Source organism: Mercenaria mercenaria, chromosome 2 (assembly GCF_021730395.1).
Source record: "Mercenaria mercenaria strain notata chromosome 2, MADL_Memer_1, whole genome shotgun sequence".
In the NCBI taxonomy this organism is placed as follows: Eukaryota; Metazoa; Mollusca; class Bivalvia; order Venerida; family Veneridae; genus Mercenaria; species Mercenaria mercenaria.
In genome coordinates, this window is record NC_069362.1 from 9,749,640 (window position 1) to 9,769,516 (window position 19,877).

Below are 19,877 nucleotides of genomic sequence, written 5' to 3' on the forward strand. Positions count from 1 at the left end.
GGATCCTGACCAGACTGCGCAGGCTGGTCTGGATCCATGCTGGTCGCAAAGCCACTATGTTGGTTTTCTCATGGTGCGGCTCATACAAGAATTGAATACTATTTTTGTGTGTTTATATGGGTATAAACCACACTGGAACTTTTTGAAAATCATCCAAGAATCGCCAGTGTGACTCATAGATTTGCAAGAATTCCCAATGTGGTGTACAAATGTATATCCGTATAAACGCACAAAAATAGCCTTTAATTCTTAAATAACTGCAATGCAATTTCAAATAATGTTACTTTTAAGTTTGGATAAATTCACATCACCACTTATATCAACAGAACAAACAACACAGATGCTGTAACTTTATTTACAAATATCCTTCTTAACATGCACATGTGCATAAAACTCCTTTTCTAAACTTTTAATGTGTTATAAATTCATCTCCTTTTCTGCATTTTTACTACAAAGACAACAAAATATGTTATTCCGATAGGAAAATACAACCACAGTCTGAGCAGATACGTAAACTATCAAAAACTGTTCAGCCTAATCATTACCCTTGGCATTGGATCTGAAAGTATTTCATTGACTGGCCAAGTATTCCTGTATTATTTTAAATCAGCTGGCACTTGTTTGTAATAGTGTGTATTTCTTGATAAATTCTTGATTCAGGGTACCAGTCAAGGCTTTGACAGCACGGAAATGTATGTTTCCAACACTAGCTGGTTTCCCGTGTTCATGAGATGACTCCAGCTTGATGTAATCTAACCATAAATCTGAAATGTAATAATAGATTTCATGCATCTTAGTTTAGAATTACTTTTTCTCATTCTGTGTTATATAAAATAGTGAATAAAGCATCTTAAAGACTCTTGCTGCAGTTTCTTGTATGAGAGATGGGGCAAAAATGTCTCAATAATAGAATTTGCTCAAACTTTGTATATGAACACAGTTTCAGCATCTTAAAGACACTTGCAGCTGCAATTTCTTGTATGAGAGATGGGGCAAAAATTTCCCAATAATAGAATCTGTTCCAACTTTGTATATGAATGCAGTTTCATGTTGGAAACAGAAAAATGCAAAAACAATCATAGGTCACTTTGCTTGTTTCAGAGTTATCTGCCCTTAAAACTGGATTTTTCTTCAAATTTGCATATTCAAGGGCAGATAACTCCTGAACAAGCATGGTGACCTTCAATTTTTTTCATAATTCTGTTTCTAACACGACACTGTGTTCATATATAAAGTTTAAACAAATTCTATTATTGGGATTTTTTTTTACCCAAAACTGCCACAGACAAAAAAGATCTCATTCTCAAGTTTTAGCGATGTTTGACTTTTTTTTTTTTTTTTTTTAAAGAGAGTTTCAGATCCGTTTTACTGTACAGATCTCAAGTTAAATTTACAAAAACAGAGATATTTTTTTCTGTTTTAGGGTTTAGTACCATTTTTCAACAGTATTTCAGTTATGTAATGGCAGGCAGTTAACTTAACCAGTGTTCCTGGGTTCTGTACCAGTACTAACCTGTTCTGTGCAAGTAACTGCCAACTTCTCCACATGAATCAGACATGGTCGGAGGACAAAAGATTTCAGCATCAAATCAGAACATATGCTTTGCCCAAAAATTGAACTTGTGACCCCACGATCAGTACATCTGCACTCCCCTTATTGTGCTAAGTGACTGGGCTAACTGGGGAAGTGATTTGGCATCTTTCAGCTGAAGTTCCTAGGTGCAGATGAAGCACCATAAGCCTTAATTAATAGCCTTTGGGAGGTTTGTTTAGTGAGGTTTCACAATCACAATTTGTCATGAGGTAACTTCCAAGCTTCAATGGAAAAAATCACAATGTTCTTTATTTTAAAAATGGCCAGGCACAATGGTAAAACCAACAAGCTTCTGAAAGCCAACTGGATACCCTTATCATATGAAATTTTTTTACATCACAACAAAGGTTTGAACCCACAGCAATAAGGAGCAGGTGATTTCAGGTAAGTGACCTGGACCACTTGGCTACGAAGGTCTTTGATAAATTACAGAGAAGAATTACATATACCTGGCTCATGTGATCCATGTTCTCTGACAGCCTCCTCAAAGACTGATCGTATAATCTTCATCTTAGGTTTAGACTGTGCCAGTTCCATGCTGATATAGGCCTTGTAGAAATCTGCACATACTGGCTTAAACTGCTGTACCCTAAAATGTAAAGTAACAGAATACATTACATGTACCTTATTCCTTGGATTCCATTTATTTCCTACAACCTAATCAACTTGTTTCATATCAGCTTTCTTTTTCCTCAAATGCAATGCTACTTTCTACACAATTACAAGTTTCTGTTCTTAACCCCTGCTAAATTTCTAAAATGGATTGGTCCATTATTCAATTTGGACAGTACCATTTCTTCATCAAAGGAGTGGTCACTGAAACTTTACAGGACTGAATAGCGACCAGTGCAGACCATGATCAGCCTGCATGTCCATGCAAGCTGATCATGGCCTGCACTGTTCGCAAAGGCAGAATCACTTGCCATCAGCAGGCTTAAAGCTAAATTAAATGATCTTTTCTGGAAAAGTTTAAAGGATCAGTATCTATCTGACAAGCAATAAAATCTGTTCTAAAATTAGTCAAGAGTTTAAACAGTTCTCTTGTCACTAATTAGCTTGCCTTTTTAGTGTTGGGGTTACTCTCGAGTTATATTCTTTAAAACAGTGTCTCCCAAAATGCAGTTGATAATAAATTGAAGTGCAGATCCTATCAACTACAGTACTGAATATTTCGACATGCAATATTTCTAATGTTCAACCTGCAATATTGAAATAAGTCAAAACCTCTCTTAAGGTGTAAAAAAAATTTGTTTCTTTCAGGTATCCCGACATACCCTAAACTTTTGGCCCGACCCTAAATGTTTTTATGGCCTTAGAGAATATTTTTTTCAACTTTTTAACAAAAAGTTGCAAAGCTGCATTTTCTATGCTTTAAACATGGTCAGTAATGTTAGCAATCAACTTACCGATGCTCTAAAGGCATAACCCCCTCATTTGTATTCATTTTTTGACACACACAAAAATTCTGAAAAATCTAATAAAAACAAAACAAAACAAAAAATTCCAACCCTAATTTTTTTGAGCATGTTAATGGAAACAAAGAATTTTTTTTAGGCCTAAGCAGCTAGTCCAGAGATGGAGAAAATGGCATTAGGTTGTTAGGAGAGTTCGGAAATGGAAAATAACAAATATGGCTGCTTAAGACAAGTGGCAACTTAACAGAGAAGACTGTTTACATGAGTTTGACCGAGTGCTGGTTATAACATTTAATGAAGTATGGTGTCCATATGAACGGTGTAACCAAATATTTCATGAAGTCTGATTTGTTTACATGTAACAGTGATAAACAAACCTATTGTAGATTTTCCTAGCTTGGTCTATACCATGTTTGAGGTATTCATACTCCAGGTAGAGGTTCTTGGCAGGGGTACTAACTTCTGACCTTCCAATCATTGAACTCTGAAAGGAAACAGACAATATGGTATCTCTCAAATTTTCAATACAGCAATAATTTTTGTTAACACTAAAACCACAAACAAGTCTTTATGTACTGTAATCTGGTCCCTTTACTGAATTATTTTGAACTATTTTCATAAAATATGCTGCCAGTATTTTCAAATTATGAATTTTGATAAGCAATACCCAATACTAAACTGTACTTCCAGAAATTGGCAGAATCACTGGAAGGGAAGCAACTTGTGCAACTATTTGGAATTAAAAACAAAGTTTGCTTCCCTTCCATACTAAAATTTCGTATTTTTTTTTATTACACAACAGATATGATACAGTTGAAATTTATCAATGACTGAGTCTGTATATACTAAAAGTAAAACTCTGGCTTTTTCTAGAAGTTCTTTATATCATACAGGTGCACTGTTGTTTCCAATGAAAACTACATTTTCTTCCAAGCTTAGAAAATTAACTTCACAGGAGATGTAATCTGTACAACAGACACAATTTCTGAGTTTCCAGCAACATTTATACTACACAGAATGACATGGTTCCTAAAGAAGCCTAGCCAAGTTTGAGCAGCATTAATGGTGAATAAAGTCTGATATAAAAGTTTATAAACTAAGCCTTCTAAAACTATTTCAGAAGAGTTTCCTTAGAAGACCAAGATAATGTTTGCACTAATACCTCAAGCAATCTCACAGTAGTATCAGCAGCATCAATGCTAATTGTATATTCAAGCACCAACTGTACTAGGGGCCATGTCTCCTGAAATATATAAAATGTTACATTCCAGTGCAAGCTTTCCAAAAGTCCATGTACTCTAAAAGTATCAAATTTCAGGCAAAATGATTATATCTGTCCCCAAATATATCAACAATAAATCAATGTATTTTCAAGGTCAATTTTGACCAAAAGGCCCTAATAACTCCTGCCTGTTTACTAAGTTACAACACTTACACAATGCTACATTTCAAAGATCAGAGCAGTACAGTTTTGGACAAGCAGATCTTTAAAGGTTTTCATACATAAATCAATTTTTGAGAGTGAAGCATCTTATGAATTATTGTTCAAGAATCCTATCAATTCCAACCAGTGGTTGCTGAGAAATACTCCTGTTAAGAAATGGTACTGCAGTATCATGTTGAATAAAAGGGCAATAACTCAGTGAAAAATCAACCACCAGGATCATGAAGAAATTATGTGAATCTTTAGCCATCCAGAACATATGCTCTACACATGGTCTCAATGTGTTGAACATTTGTGTCAAGTTTCTTTGAAATCCTTCAAGGGGTTCAAGAGTTACAGAGTAATGACCTTTGACCCCTAAATATGATCTTGACCTTGAAGTGAGACAACCAGAACATGTGCTCTGCACGTTGTCTCGATGTGGTGAACATTTGTGTCAAGTTTCTCGTTCAAGAGTTACAGAGTGGACACAAAATTGCTAACGAAAAGACAGACGAACACCGGGAGTATAACATAATTTGTCCCTTCGGGCATTTAATAATCAAAGGGCAATAACTCAGTGAAAAATCATTCTTCTGGACCATGAAAAAAATAATGCGCATCTCCTCTAGGAAGTGAAGATTCCTATGAAATTTGGATGAATTCCAGGTAGAGTTGCTGAGGAATAATCAGGACAAGAAATTGTACTTCAGTATAATATGTTGAATTCTCGGGGCAATAACCCAGTTGAAAATCATCTGACGAACATCAAGATAATATGCACATCTCCTCTTGGAAGTGAAGCTTCCTATGAAGTTGGCTAGATGCTGAGAAATACTTTGGACAAGAATAACTATTGCAGGGTAGACAGACAAAGGGACAAACAAACAAAGTGGCAACTATAAAATTATGATTCCCTTTCAAAGAGCCTAAAAAACTCAATGCAAGGACACTTCTGGTCATGTTTAGTGAAACTGCATCAAACATATAAGCAAAGAAGTTGTCTGAGGCAGACTGTGGATGAAAGAGGGTAGGACAAACATCCAGCGATCATAAAAGCTCACCATTAGCTCTACTAGCTAAGGTGAGCTAAAAAGCATGTATGAATGATGTCTAAAATTACACTAAATAATACATTACTGAACATTACAGAAGTACAATTATTGTACCATTGTATGTACTATGCCAAATTAAACCCATTATAGATTTTATAATAAGGTATTTTTATAATCGTCTCCAAGTGATAAATTATTCAGGCCGAGTCAACGTTAGGCCTTAATCAAGTGAAAATATTTAATTACTATTGATTCTACAGAAAAACAACAAAGTTTATTGTTTGTTACCTCGGGGTATAACATCACTAAGGAATTCCTGGTTTTATGACTTATCATTACTTTTTTAACGACCCAATTTTATGTTTGTTTTGTTTGAAATCTCCCATTAAAGGATATAAAATGCTTCTGCAAGTTCCTCCTAGGAGGTGCTTTTAATTTGTCCTGGATTATGCGGATAAAGCTGCATCTGGCACATGGATGAATGTGGCAAACGTCACGCTAAAATATCTGATATACCGGTATAATGTTTGGGAAACAAAATCCAAACTTTTTTTATTATTATATCTTTTATTTCGTTTTTTTTTTTTTTATTTTAGTCACGCTGACACAGTTCAGGTCATATAGCAACTTTGTGGCTTTGATGGTGTGGGACAACCCTAGGTGATCCTGAAGACATTATTTCTGGCTCAAGAGGACCCCTGGTCATAACCACCTACCTTCTGCAAGCTAACTGGATTGTTGCCTCATAAAACAGCCTAAGATGGGCTCAAACCTACAGATGTGAGGAGCAAAATATTCAAAATTAAAAGACATCAAGACCCCACTTTTTTTTAGTAAGTTTCAAACAATGCATGGTGCCCTCTTATCTTCTATAGATTTCCACTGTCACATCTTTGGTCAAACTGATTCTATAGATGCGATAATATTGGCAATGGTTTTATATTCAACAATATCTGAGAACAATAATATGTTAATGTTAACCTGCATTAGATCCAAAGTCATATGCAGCTGTGTGGTCTAAATTATTAAGAACACATACAAGGTTGTTGAATATCAAAACATGAAATAATATTGGCTCAGAAAGTATCAAATCTTTAGGTAAGATGGTATTCTTCTTGTCAGGGGAACTTGATATGTCTCTGTAGCAGTGTCTATAGTGTATGGTATGGGAGGATAGTGGTATAACATTTTCATCTACAAAGGGTCTATCTCTGGGGATCTTGTATATTATTGTTCCTCAACATTAATATTAATAACCTTTAATTGCACTAATTGCTACTGCTGTCATACTGACAATATATCTCCTCTCTAAGCTCTTCAGAGCCATATATGACAGTATCAAACTGAATGCACCATTCATTGTTTGCCTTTTGCATAACTATACAAGCAATGTACTGAATCAACTACCCAGCTCTATTAGAATATCTAAACTCTGTAAAAAACATGCATTTTACATTTTCATCAATTATGAAAATTGTATAAACTAGGGCTCGGATTTCAGGACTTGATGTCAGTATTTGACATCAGATATGGAACCAGAACTCAAGCGCTTGCATTCAGTCAATTGATTCCCTGTCAGCTGTCTTTCCTGTCATTTTCCACCCTTTCCTGTCATTTTCTGTTGAACCAGTTTACACAATAGAATCAGTCAGTTAAACCAGTCAATATAAAAGATTCAGTTTGGCTTTTAATTGAATTATGAGATCAAAATTACGATCATATGGAGATTATTAAAGCTTCTAGAATTTCAACCTGCTACTGAATGCTAACAAATTACAGTAACACTATTCATTACAGCCCAATGTTTTGTTATTTAAAAAAGATTTTGAAGCTATCAAACTGATAAGTGCCATCTGTAATCACTGTTTAATCACTCAAAGGGAAAATATTCACAGAAATTCAATTTGAAAAATACTGATTTACAATATTCCACTGAAATCTAATAACTAACTTAGTACACACAAAATTAATGGACAGAATGAAAACTGTCAGGCAAAAATGTTCGGTAGAAGAAAATGAAATTTGTATAAAATTATATTTATAACATTGCAGTCCAGTCATATCGTAACAGAAAGGCTTTTTTCAATAAAGAATGAAAGTTACAAAAATTGGGGATTTCTTAAAATTACATGCTTCATTTTCCTGCAGTAACAGTACCAACTTAATCATATAAATGAACAACTTAATGCCTTTGAACACAGTGAAAATGGAAAATGAATTAAGGACATTTAAATCACTACTAAGGCTCAAACCCGTCATATAATTTTGTCACAACCACTTTATCATGTTACCAGGTGACAATTATGTATCATATGACATACTGTTACAATGGGTGACATTATAATTTTCATCTCGAATTTTCTCTTTCTTTGAACAAAAAAAAAAAAGATTTGACATGTTAAATGCAGTGTCATGCACATAACATGCTAGTGACATAAAAATGGTCTATAATGCAAACAAAGTGGTTTACTGTCCTTTGAATCTTACGAAATCGTTCAAAACTTAATCCACGGCTCTCCGTTGATCCCTATCAAGACGGTATTGATAACGTTTGAAGAAAATGACAGTTACAAAGTGACAGTGACAAGTCTACGAGGAATTAACGTCCCGTCTTTGAAACGATATTCTATTTCGATATGACAATTACACAATCACTTTGATCCAAGCCGTTTTTAAGTTTTCAATATTGAATCAGTGTTTTATTTTCACTCCACTTTCGGGTGGTTTTGATTTTCAAATAAGCTTGTCATATTTTTTTTTAATGTTCTTAACAGCGTTTGTTCTTTGATGAAAGAAATTTCAGTTAAAAGGGAGAGATAACGTAAATACAGCTCTTCAAAATTCGACAAGGAGTATAATGAGGCCTTATATTGTCAGGTCTAATATTTCGTAAATCTTTCCTTTTTCAAGTATATCTTGCAAGAGTGACACAGAAAAACTGACTATCTCAACTTGAACACACATGAAAACCATAAAATCGGACCAGGTCAGGCAAAAGATCTTACTGAAAAATGTAATTAACTAGCTAATTTTGAAACAAATACCAAGGGTAGTTTGTTCTCAAATAATACTTAAAACTTACTTCAACACAATTTGCTAACCTTTTGTGGTAGAAGATTTTGAGCTTGTTTCAGTTCCTCCTGAATCTTGTCTGTAGCCTCATTGCTGGTGACCAACAGTGAAAGACGCTTGTGCCATAAATCACAGACCATAGGATTGGCCACTACAGCTTCTTTGGACACTTCTAGAGCTTTACTTGGGCAACCAGTGTCACATAACACATCAATCTATAAATGTTAATAAATTCTCAGTGGCTGACCAGGTAACCAGTGTCACACAACACATCAATCTATAAATGTTAATACATTCTCAGTGGCTGACCAGGTAACCATTGTCACACAACACATCAATCTATAAATGTTAATAAATTCTCAGTGGCTGACCAGGTAACCAGTGTCACACAACACATCAATCTATAAATGTTAATACATTCTCAGTGGCTGACCAGGTAACCAGTGTCACACAACACATCAATCTATAAATGTTAATAAATTCTCAGTGGCTGACCAGGTAACCATTGTCACACAACACATCAATCTATAAATGTTAACAAATTCTCAGTGGCTGACCAGGTAACCAGTGTCACACAACACATCAATCTATAAATGTTAACAAATTCTCAATGGCTGACCAGGTAACCAGTGTCACACAACACATCAATCTATAAATGTTAATAAATTCTCAGTGTATGCCTAGATAAGCACATGGCCTGTAAACACTGGCTCGTCCTCTTTAAGGAGATGAGTTGAAAAAAGAGCCAATGATACTTCCGAGGAGGCGCTAATGACCGGAACTTTATGCAGAATGTAAACAAAGAAGAAGGGTGAGTTGATTGTTTCCTTTCTCAGATAAATGTAAGGCCCTATTTCAAAAAATAGCCAATGTAGTTCCACTCAGAAATGATTATACTTTTTATACATGCAGGCCATTTTGCAAGGTAAATGCATTCCTTGACGTGAGAACTTTTGAAAGTTGGAAAATGGGGCAAGTTCGAACCAAAAGTGGAGATTTACCCATATATTTCGTCCCAATTTACACATATAAGAGTAAATATACATTGTACCAATTTTTCCCATAATGGTATGTTAAATCTGTATTATTTATGTGTTTTAACGGCGGGTTTTACCCCTCTATGCTCAATTTTGGCTAAGAGGAGGAGCCAAAGCCTTGGAGGAGGCGCAAAAGTCCAGAGTCGGAGCCACTGACCAGTTCATTTCCTAGGTGATGAACACTCGTTTAAAGCGTTTTCGTTCTCGCAATGTAATATCTATTCCGTTTTAATGTTTATAATTTGATGCTTGAAATTGTATTATACAACCCAAATGCACATAATCTACCTAAAATAACAAGAGCTGTCCATAAGACAGCCCACTCGACTTTTCTCAGTACCTGACTCTGAATTAGAGCTTTGCCAGTAAAACTTTATAAAACTTAAAACTCTAAGTTAAAAAGGGGCATAACTCTGTCAAAATTCAATCAGAGTTATAGAGATTGTTTCTCCTGGTGTAGACTTTGATAGTAAATAACTGTTTTAAGTTTCAAGTCAATAGCTTTGATAGTAACAGAGATATTTGACTTTATAAAACAAGAGGACCATGATGGTCCTGAATCGCTCACCTGTTCCCACATGACCCAGTTTTGAACTGAGTATGACGTTGTTTTTTTTATTATTTGACATAGTGACCTAGTTTTTGAGCTCATGTGACCCAGTTTTGAACCTGACCTAGATATCATCAAGATAAAAATTCTGACCAATTTTCATGAAGATCCATTGAAAAATATGGCCTCTAGAGAGGTCACAAGGTTTTTTTATTATTTGACCTACTGACCTAGTTATTGACTGCACATGACCCAGTTTCGAATTTGACATAGATTTCATCAAGGTGAACATTCTGACCAATTTTCATGAAGATCCATTTGAAAGAATGGCCTCTAGAGAGGTCACAAGGTTTTTCTATTTTTCTATTTTTAGAACTACTGACCTAGATTTTAACCACAGTTGACCTAGTTTCGAACTTGATCTAGATATCAACAAGATGAACATTCAGACCAACTTTCATACAGATCCCATGAAAAATACAGCCTCTAGAGAGGTCACAAGGTTTTTTTATTATTTGACCTACTGACCTAGTTATTGACCGCACGTGTCCCAGTTTCGAACCTGACCCAGATATCATCAAGTTGAACATTCTGACCAATTTTCATGAAGATCCATTCAAAAGTATGGTCTCTAGAGAGGTCACAAGGTTTTTCTATTTTTAGACCTACTGACCTAGTTTTTGACCGCACGTGACCCAGTTTCAACCTCGACCTAGATATCATCAAGATGAACATTCTGACCAATTTTTATGGAGATCCGTTCACAAGTATGGCCTCTAGAGAGGTCACAAGGTTTTACTATTATTTGACCTACTGACCTAGTTTTTTGACGGCACGTGACCCAGTTTCAAACTTGACCTAGATATCATCAAGTTGAAGATTCTGACCAATTTTCATGAAGATCTTCTGAAAAATATGGCCTCTAGAGAGGTCACAAGGTTTTTCTATTTTTAGACCTATTGACCTAGTTTTTGACCGCACATGACCCAGTTTCGAACTTGACCTAGATATCATCAAGGTGAACATTCTGACCAATTTTCATAAAGACCCTATGAAAAATGTGACCTCTAGAGTGGTCACAAGCAAAAGTTTACGGACGGACTGACGGACGGAAGCACGGACGACGGACGACGGACGCTGCGCGATCACAAAAGCTCACCTTGTCACTTTGTGACAGGTGAGCTAAAAACAATTTCCAACGGCGACGCCGACTGCGACTGCGACGTGAACACAATATCGTTTTGACGATTTAAGCATTGCTGGTCATGTTAGAATGTACACTTTATTTATAAAACTCCCTCGATATTTTTGCTCAATTGTTTTTGTTTTGTTTTTTATCTTTTCAATATATTTATGTCTTTTCTAATTCATTTAGAAACAATTTTTTTAAGAGTTATTTGAAAGCATAAATAAAATCGAGAAAGGCAGCGATACTATATAATGTAAATATAAGAAATGATTTTTTTTTCGATATTCCGCAGAATAGGATCGGCAAATCAGTGAATCGCGCTAGCTGGAAATTAAGTATCAACATACATGTTTCCTAACAAACGTTATTTAAGTAAAATTAGAAAACTGTATTTATAATTCTGTAACTGTAAGCTCAGTAACAGTCAATACCCATTCTTACTATGTAGCATTAATTAAAAACAAATCTGACATCAAATATTGCCTCAACAGATGGCACCCTCCCAGTACTAAATAATAACTAATTAATATGACTTTGACTGCAGAACGACGACTGACAAACGGACAAGGATAAGACAAAAGCTATATGATACATGCGGTTTGACAGGGGAATAAATATATAACGTTTTCAGTTTCTTTGTTATCGTTAGAACATCTGGGAGAGGTATTTTGAGTGTTAGCATTTTCATATACGTATATGTAATCGAATTAAGCAATTTACAAGTAAACAATTATATTTATTTAGCATTTGTAAGTACCTAGTGAAGCACATATTGCAATTGCATTTCAAGACTACCACAAAGTTAACACTAACTATTAAAAATTCCAAAATGCGTTGGACATGAAAACCGTTGTGCATTAGGAAATGTCCCTTTCACAGAAAATATCATAATTATACAACTTATAACGCCATGATAGCCCATCATTAGATAAGTGCAAAAGAAAAGAGAAGTGCAAATATCTCGTAATACATTCTAAGGAAATGAATAGGATGTTGTTAAAACATCATCCATCAGATGTTTGTCACAATCCAAGGAAATCATGATAAAGATCTGGTATGTGAGAATTGATGACACATTAAAAAAAAACTAAATTTCAAAGTGCTTTGGCTCCCACTCCGGTTCTTAGCGCCTCCTCTGCGGCGTTGGCTCCTCCACATGGTGATAAATGCACGTGTACGGGATAAACACGCTAGTAAACCACGTAAGTCATGCAGTAGTAAGATATGCTTTTCAGCAAGGTTGATGCAGGGACTATAAAATCTTAAATTTGTGTAAATTAGGCTGAAATATATGGGAAAATGTCCACTTTTGGTTTGGACTTACTGTATTTTCCAACTTTCAAAAGTTCTCACGTCAAGGAATGCATTTACTTTGCAAAATGGCCTGCATATATAAAAAGTATAATCATTTCTGAGTGGAACTACATTGGCTATTTTTTGAAATAGGGCCTTACATTTATCGGAGAAAGGAAACAATCAACTCACCCTTCTTCTTTGTTTACATTCTGCATGAAGTTCCGGTCATTAGCGCCTCCTCGGAAGTATCATTGGCTCTTTTTTCAATTCATCTCCTCAAAGAGGATGAGCCAGTGTTTACAGGCCATGAAGCAGTGGCATACAACACAACCAGCTGTAAATATTAATTAAACTTCATTAAAAAGCTATTGTTTAACAAGAGCTTGTAGAACACTAAATACCCCCTTGATGCATTCAGTAATTGCACAAGGAACAGAAATTATTTGGTCACTGTACACAAAAGTTCTACTATTCTGGGTCAATGTGACCTTTGTCATATTGACCTCAAAATCAATAGGGGTCATCTGCTGGTCATGATCAACCTCTCTTAAGTTTCGTGATCCTAGGCCCAAGCATTCTCAAGTTATCATCCGAAAACCATTTAACTGTTCTGGGTCACTGTGACCTTGACCTTTGATCTACTGGTCTCAAAATCAATAGGGGTCATCTGCTGGTTATGACAACCCTCCCTATCAACCTTCATGATCCTAGGCCCAAGCGTTCTTGAGTTATGATCCGGAAACGGATTGGTCTACGACTAACAGACATCAGCAAAACAATACACCCCTCCTTCTTCGGAGGGGGGCATAACAAGGAAACTATATCAACAAAACATGATTATTAAATTGTAAACACACAAATGAAACTCTGAAATTTCACATATGAAATATCACCACACAAGACAGCCATCTGTGAATGCAAGTAAAATTTCAATGTTTAACTTTTGGACCAATGTCACGATATATCAGTTAATGTATAAAGTAAAACCTAAATGTTGAATGCTTGGACCAATTTCACACTCCATCTGCAGACAGTGTCATGCTATATCTGTAAATGCAAGTAATTTTTTTTTTAATTTGTGAACCAGTCTCACACTTCTATCTGCAAATGAAAGCAAAACCTCACACCTGATCTGTTACTGAAAGTAAAACCTAGATGTTTATGGGAACTTATTGCTTTTTTAAACATTGGATGCTTAACTTGAGAAACCAGTATCACACCCCTATCTGTAAATGCAAATAAAAGATTAATGTTTAACTTGGGAATCAAATGCCAGACAATGACCAGTCTGTGCATACAAATTGATTCTCAGTGTCTAAAAATGGAACAAATGTCAAACAAGGAATAAGTAAAACCTAATGATCCTCAACGAATGTGCTTGTCCCAATATATGGAATAGCGTATTAGAAACCAAAACTAGAAATACATTCTGCATGCCCACGGGCAGAATGTTGAGCCCGCCAGCACCTTTGGCCTCTAAGTGTGATCATGACCTTAGACCTAGGGACCTTGTTCTTGCTCATGACATTCCATCTCATAATGGTGAACATTCATGCCAAGTTACATCAAAATCCCACCATGCATGAAGAAGAAATGCTCCGGACAAACTTCAATTTGAACACTGACCGCTAATTGTGACCTTGACCTTTGAGATAGGAACATGGAGTTTGTGCATTACACTCCTTCTCATTGAGGTAAACATTTATGCCAAATATAAACAAGATTGGTCCATGCATGCCAAAGTTATGGTCCAGACAAAATCGGACGGATGCAGGCACGGACGCACGCATGCATATACACTGGCCCGCCAAAAGTGATGACTATATCGAGCTCACCGCAAGCGGGCTCGACAAAAAAGTGGAGATAATAAAAAGAAGAAAATAGAATAAAGGGAGATAATTCAAAAACTAGGTAAGGTAGAGTTATGATTATTTGACACTGCACTTAGTCTCAATGGCCTCTATGATTACATGAAGTTTCGATCAAATGCCATTAATACTTTTCAAGTTATACTTCAGACAAACCTTATTTTGTATAATAAAGGGAGATAATTCAAAAACTAGGTAAAGAAGAGTTATGGTTCTTTCACACTGCACTTCCTGTCAATTGCCTCTATCATTTTGTGAAGTTTCAATAAATTGCCATTAATACTTTTTAAGTTATGCTCTGGAAAAGCCTTATTTGATAAAGGGAGATAATTCAAAAACTAGGTAAGACAGAGTTATGATTCTTTGACACTGCACTTTGTCTCAATATGTGAAGTTTCAATCAAATGCCATTAATACTTTTCAAGTTATACTCCGGACAAAAATGTGACAGATGGACAGACGGAAGGACGGACAAAGTGGCAACTATATGCTTGCCCTTCGGGGAGCATAACAAACCATCAGTTTAACTTCAATATTAACTATGAATCAGTAACAAACAGAACAAAAGTAAACCCCTTATTCATTAACATCTTCTATACTTGGGTATACTGTAGAAATAATCCTCGCATAAATATTAAACAATTAGTATAATTCAAATTAAAGTATGATACAATTTTTACAATTTCCCAAATATTAAACTTCACGAACATTTTAAATATTTAAAATTCGCGAAATTTTGATCCAGCAAAAATATGTGCTTTAACAGTATGCATACTAAACTAAGCTAAGACTGATATGATTCCACCATTAAGAATAAAAGCAAGCATTCCAAAGAAATGAAGATCTAGCTATCCCATCCTCCAGACAGCATTTACCAAATTTGAAACATAAATTTTACACTTCTGGGGTAGAGATTAATAGTGATTTCTGTCTGCATGCGATGCTTCTTAAATTTACTATTTAGCTCACTTCAAAGTGACAGACTCCTGACATAACCATTTATTTTAAAACCGCCAATCCAATCTTTGGTTTGGCGCGTGTTAAGTAAATGAGACTTTGTCTTAGCCTGAAGCAACTTTTCACTCCCTTAAACCACTTTCGCTGCCTAGAAAATGCTTTTCAATTTAATTGCAGGACATAAATTGTACGAAACAGACAACTGGGAAAGGAGTCGTCAGTCGTCGAAGAAACCAGAAACGTTAATTACATATGTTTCCTTCGTTACCAGCTGTAACAAGACAGACATAATCACTTTCGGCTCTTAAATGGTTATTTCCCTAGTCACAAATACAACTAATCCTTTCCAAGTAAGAAAATTAAATGTAAGATGAAATCCCAGCATTCTCTGTTGATGCCGGATATTGAGGAATTTTCCTCAAATTGGTTTCTCTGAGACTGAAACGTTTCATTACAATTTTCCCCAGCACTAAAAATGCCCAACTCAATTGGAAGTAAATGACATGAAAAACTGTCCCAACAGAGGTCTCAATAAATCGAAGTAATTTGAAGCTTTTGTGGAGAATTTATTTCTCACTACAATCCTTTACGGCAATACTCCCCTGTAATTTCAACCTCATTGGAGACTTTTTTCAATGGATTATTACTGTTTTACTGCCTATCAATATTCTTCAAGTCACCAACTTCTGCTGATGAGAGAGAATAAAGCCCAGGATTCTCTAAAAGAACCGGAAGATTTTAGACGGAACACTGCTAAGGCGTGTTTTTTTTTTTACAACTTTCTGTCAGCTTGGAAATAAGGCAGCTTATACTCTAACAAGGAGTGGAACTCTTGCTCTGACAGGATGGATTAGATGAAGATGAGTGAAGCCAAATGTGTTTAGTAAAAGACAGATTTCCAGTTTTCTAAAGAGCCTATAATCTGAAAGGAGTTAACAGAAAACCAGTCCTTTATAGATCTCACAAGAACTGCTAAATAAAAAAGTTTGTGCTCAGATGCTCTGCCAGGCTTGGTGGAAGGAAGGCTGTGCTCTGAAAAGGTCAGTGCTCTGTGAAATTTGGAAATACAGACAAACCTGTACTGCTGACAACTTGTGATTAGAGACCACATAGCTCTGCAGAGCACTAGTCCCATTTCAGATTTAAAATGTACTTCAAACAGTGAATAAATATCACCTGCATATAAAGATCACTTTTAGCTCTCCGTTTTTTGTTGTTGTTTTTTATACAAGAAGCACATTTAAAAAATTCCTATAATTTTTCTTTTTTTTTTTTTTTCTTTTTTTTTTTTAACTTTAAAGTCACAACAACACAATTTAGGTCATATGGCAACTCTTCCTGCTTTTGTTACTTACCCATTTCAGATACAGGTTTGCCTCAAGACAGCCAGCATCTTTTGCCTCCTCAAACACAAGTAGAACTCTCTGCAACCTCTGAAAACACAAAATATCAGATATATAAATAATCAGGGGCATTTCTGTCGTCATTAATCAAACTTTTGTTTGCAGACCTATTCATCACTGAGGTAGACAGAAATCTTCGTACTTAACTATTTCTATTATACTTTCCCCTTACGTGTATGCATTTTCTTGATGTGTGTGCAGTTTCTTGATTTAAGGCTTTATGAATACACTTCTTCTCAATTTATTTCATAAATCCTGATCTAAGCAATAATACAGCAGTAAAAAAACAGCTCTAAGTAAATATGGACCAGAAAAGCTGGCAAAACAGGCACAAAACTTGAACTGGTTCCAAGGTTCAGTACAAGGTACCATATAATTATAGGATACACGCATTTTGTGCATGAATTTTCTTAGGAAAGTATGGGTTATGGTACCTTATTTTTGAAGAAAACAAATCAAGAGTTATATGTATTTTGGAAGAAAAAAAGCAACAAAAATCCACTGCTTTATTTGTGGTTCTGAGATTTTAACATGGGGTAAAAAGAATGTCAAGGTCATAACAGGTGATTCATGATCTCTACTCAAAAAAACATCGAAGAAAAACCAGCCCTGCACAGAGTAATCTAAACAATGAGGCAAAAATATAGAATTTTCAAGCTAAAATCACTGAGAAAAATTTCTAAAACAAGACAATGTACAAAGAAGACTCACAAACATTAAGCAATATCAATAAATGTCAAGGTTAAAATTCGTTATAATGGGAAATGTTTAAATTCATGGGTGGTCATATAGTAGGAAAATAGCCTTTGAATTGTCCTCACATAAAATTTATTTATTTATAATTTTCCACAATATTTCTCAACATGACCTAAATTTCACATCATACTTTTATGTGTATAGGATCTAATTAAGTTCAAACTGATTATTAAAGCCTGACTCACCCCACACACAACAACTATTGCAAAACTGAACAAAGAACTATAAAACTTCCTTTGTAAAGTTGATACAACATGTACTAAATATTAATCTTCATATTAATAACATAGAATTAACTCAAAACTACCTCATTATTAGTGAAATCAATTAACTTCAAAGAAATTGGGTACAAAGGAAGGGTAAGAGAACGATTTGTCAAAAATCTCATAATCAGCACAGATAAGTTCAGATTATACTTATGATTGTGGGATATTGAGGGGGTAATCACATTACGAATAGAGGGTGGCCATGTTAATTAAACATTTTACATAGGTTTTGTAGGTTTCATAGACTATCGAATGTTGTTTAATTGATAACATATGTATATTTGCCGATTACCTAGAATAAATTTCTTAGTACGATTCTATAAAAAATCGAGGAACTACTTGTTTGTATTAAATGTTATTGTATAACAATTGCTCCCATGAAGTTCTAAATTACTCAGAACAAGGGAAGAAATCGGCAAAACACTAAAAAAGGTTGGGTGTGAATGCGTATTTTATGAAGTACAGTATCATTAATGAAACACCTTGACTACTGAATATCATAAAACAATACTTGACAAAACAAGTTTCCCTCAGTGCGTTTCTTTGTTGTGGTTTTTTGGTATTTAGCGAAACTTCTTTCTCAGAACAATATGTTGTCACTTTTAAATAAGATGCAAGCTAAATTGTATTTCAACTAATAAGATGGAAAACAAGAAGTCTAAAATATTTGTGTGGCACTGCATTAAAATAATTACCTGGGCTAGAGCAAGGTATACGAGATTTTGGTTTTTCATATCTGCTACAAGATACATTTGTGGTTTTACACTATACGGTCAACTTACTGCATGTCTAATTGATTTCGCCTGTTTTAACGAGGTATTTCATCTCATGAAGTCATGTTGTCGGGTATCGAAATTCAAATTGCCATCTAACATGATCAACTACAGTAATCGCTATAATTAGTTTTACGTATTTAAATGAACAAACATATCGAAAGGCAGCTATTATTGGATCGATGCATATCAGTTTCTGTGTAACCATAGAGAGAATATAGCCATCATGTCTCCGACAGGCTTAACATATAATTTATTGTTTTTGCTAAAAAAAATTAAATTCCTTAAATACTTGTGATCTCCCCTGCAAAAATTTTGAGGATAACTGTTTGTTTCAGTGAAGGCTTGAAGTGTCTGTCACAGAAAGAACAACAGATATAGAAATTTCACATGTGGCCATGCAGTAAAAATATTACTTCTGGTGTGCAGGAATGAAAGATAATTTGATCTCACATGTAGAACAAATTTTCTATTTCAAGTCTTTTTGATGATTCTAACAAAATTTTACCAATTTTGCCTGCCCTAATAATTCCATTTCAATAATTATGAAGGTATATCCTTTGTATTTGTACAGTGATTGTCTTTACTTTTGTATATTTTTGATAATTCCCCATTATTTACAAGTTGTATTCTGTCGCATGCAAGTGTAATTCTGTACTTCTGAAATTTTTCAAAGTGAAATTAACAGGATATACTTCACTAATATTTCAATAACCAACTTAAAACCATGTTATTAATCACCTGTACATCAGACTAATTAATAATGATAGGCAAGGGATACATCAAAATTAGGAAAACAACATAAATGCACAAAAAGCTATATAATACTGTCACATTCATATTTTTCCAAAATATTTCTTCTCCTAGGAGCATTTAACCAACTAAACTAAACATAATGAAAAATAAAGCTTTTCTGCCTGGAAATTTAGGAATTCTATCATTCAAGAACAACATTGTTTCGAAGTCCTGATTTTTTTGTTTTTTGCAGAACAGAACAATTTTATGCTTGGCCAAAGGTTACATTTCTCACAGTTAATAACCATTACATTTCTTCATTGTTAATTGAATTAATGTCATGTGAGAACATATAATATTATAAAATTTATCACTAAATTGCATGTCAAATTTCAGTTATATCATAAAAAAAATTACCTGCAGTACTAGGTTTACAGCCATTGTAATTCTGGGGGGCACTAGAAATCAGTATGATTGATTGTTAACAA

The 19,877-nt window shown here is 34.8% G+C and overlaps 1 protein-coding gene across 1 annotated transcript in view; it reads right to left on the reverse strand.

Moving 5' to 3' along the window:
* Positions 1 to 339: 339 nt before the first annotated feature.
* The window catches only part of LOC123563140 (U3 small nucleolar RNA-associated protein 6 homolog), a 127,644-nt gene continuing 108,106 nt past the window's right edge, over positions 340 to 19,877 (reverse strand). Inside the window, exons 15-20 of the mRNA XM_045355755.2 lie at positions 16,812 to 16,889; positions 8,589 to 8,774; positions 4,172 to 4,252; positions 3,387 to 3,493; positions 2,044 to 2,183; positions 340 to 764 (exon numbers count right to left, since the gene is read on the reverse strand). Of these exons, the coding sequence (XP_045211690.2) occupies positions 607 to 764; positions 2,044 to 2,183; positions 3,387 to 3,493; positions 4,172 to 4,252; positions 8,589 to 8,774; positions 16,812 to 16,889 (750 nt within the window). The 3' untranslated portion in view covers positions 340 to 606. The remainder of the gene's footprint in view (positions 765 to 2,043; positions 2,184 to 3,386; positions 3,494 to 4,171; positions 4,253 to 8,588; positions 8,775 to 16,811; positions 16,890 to 19,877) is intronic.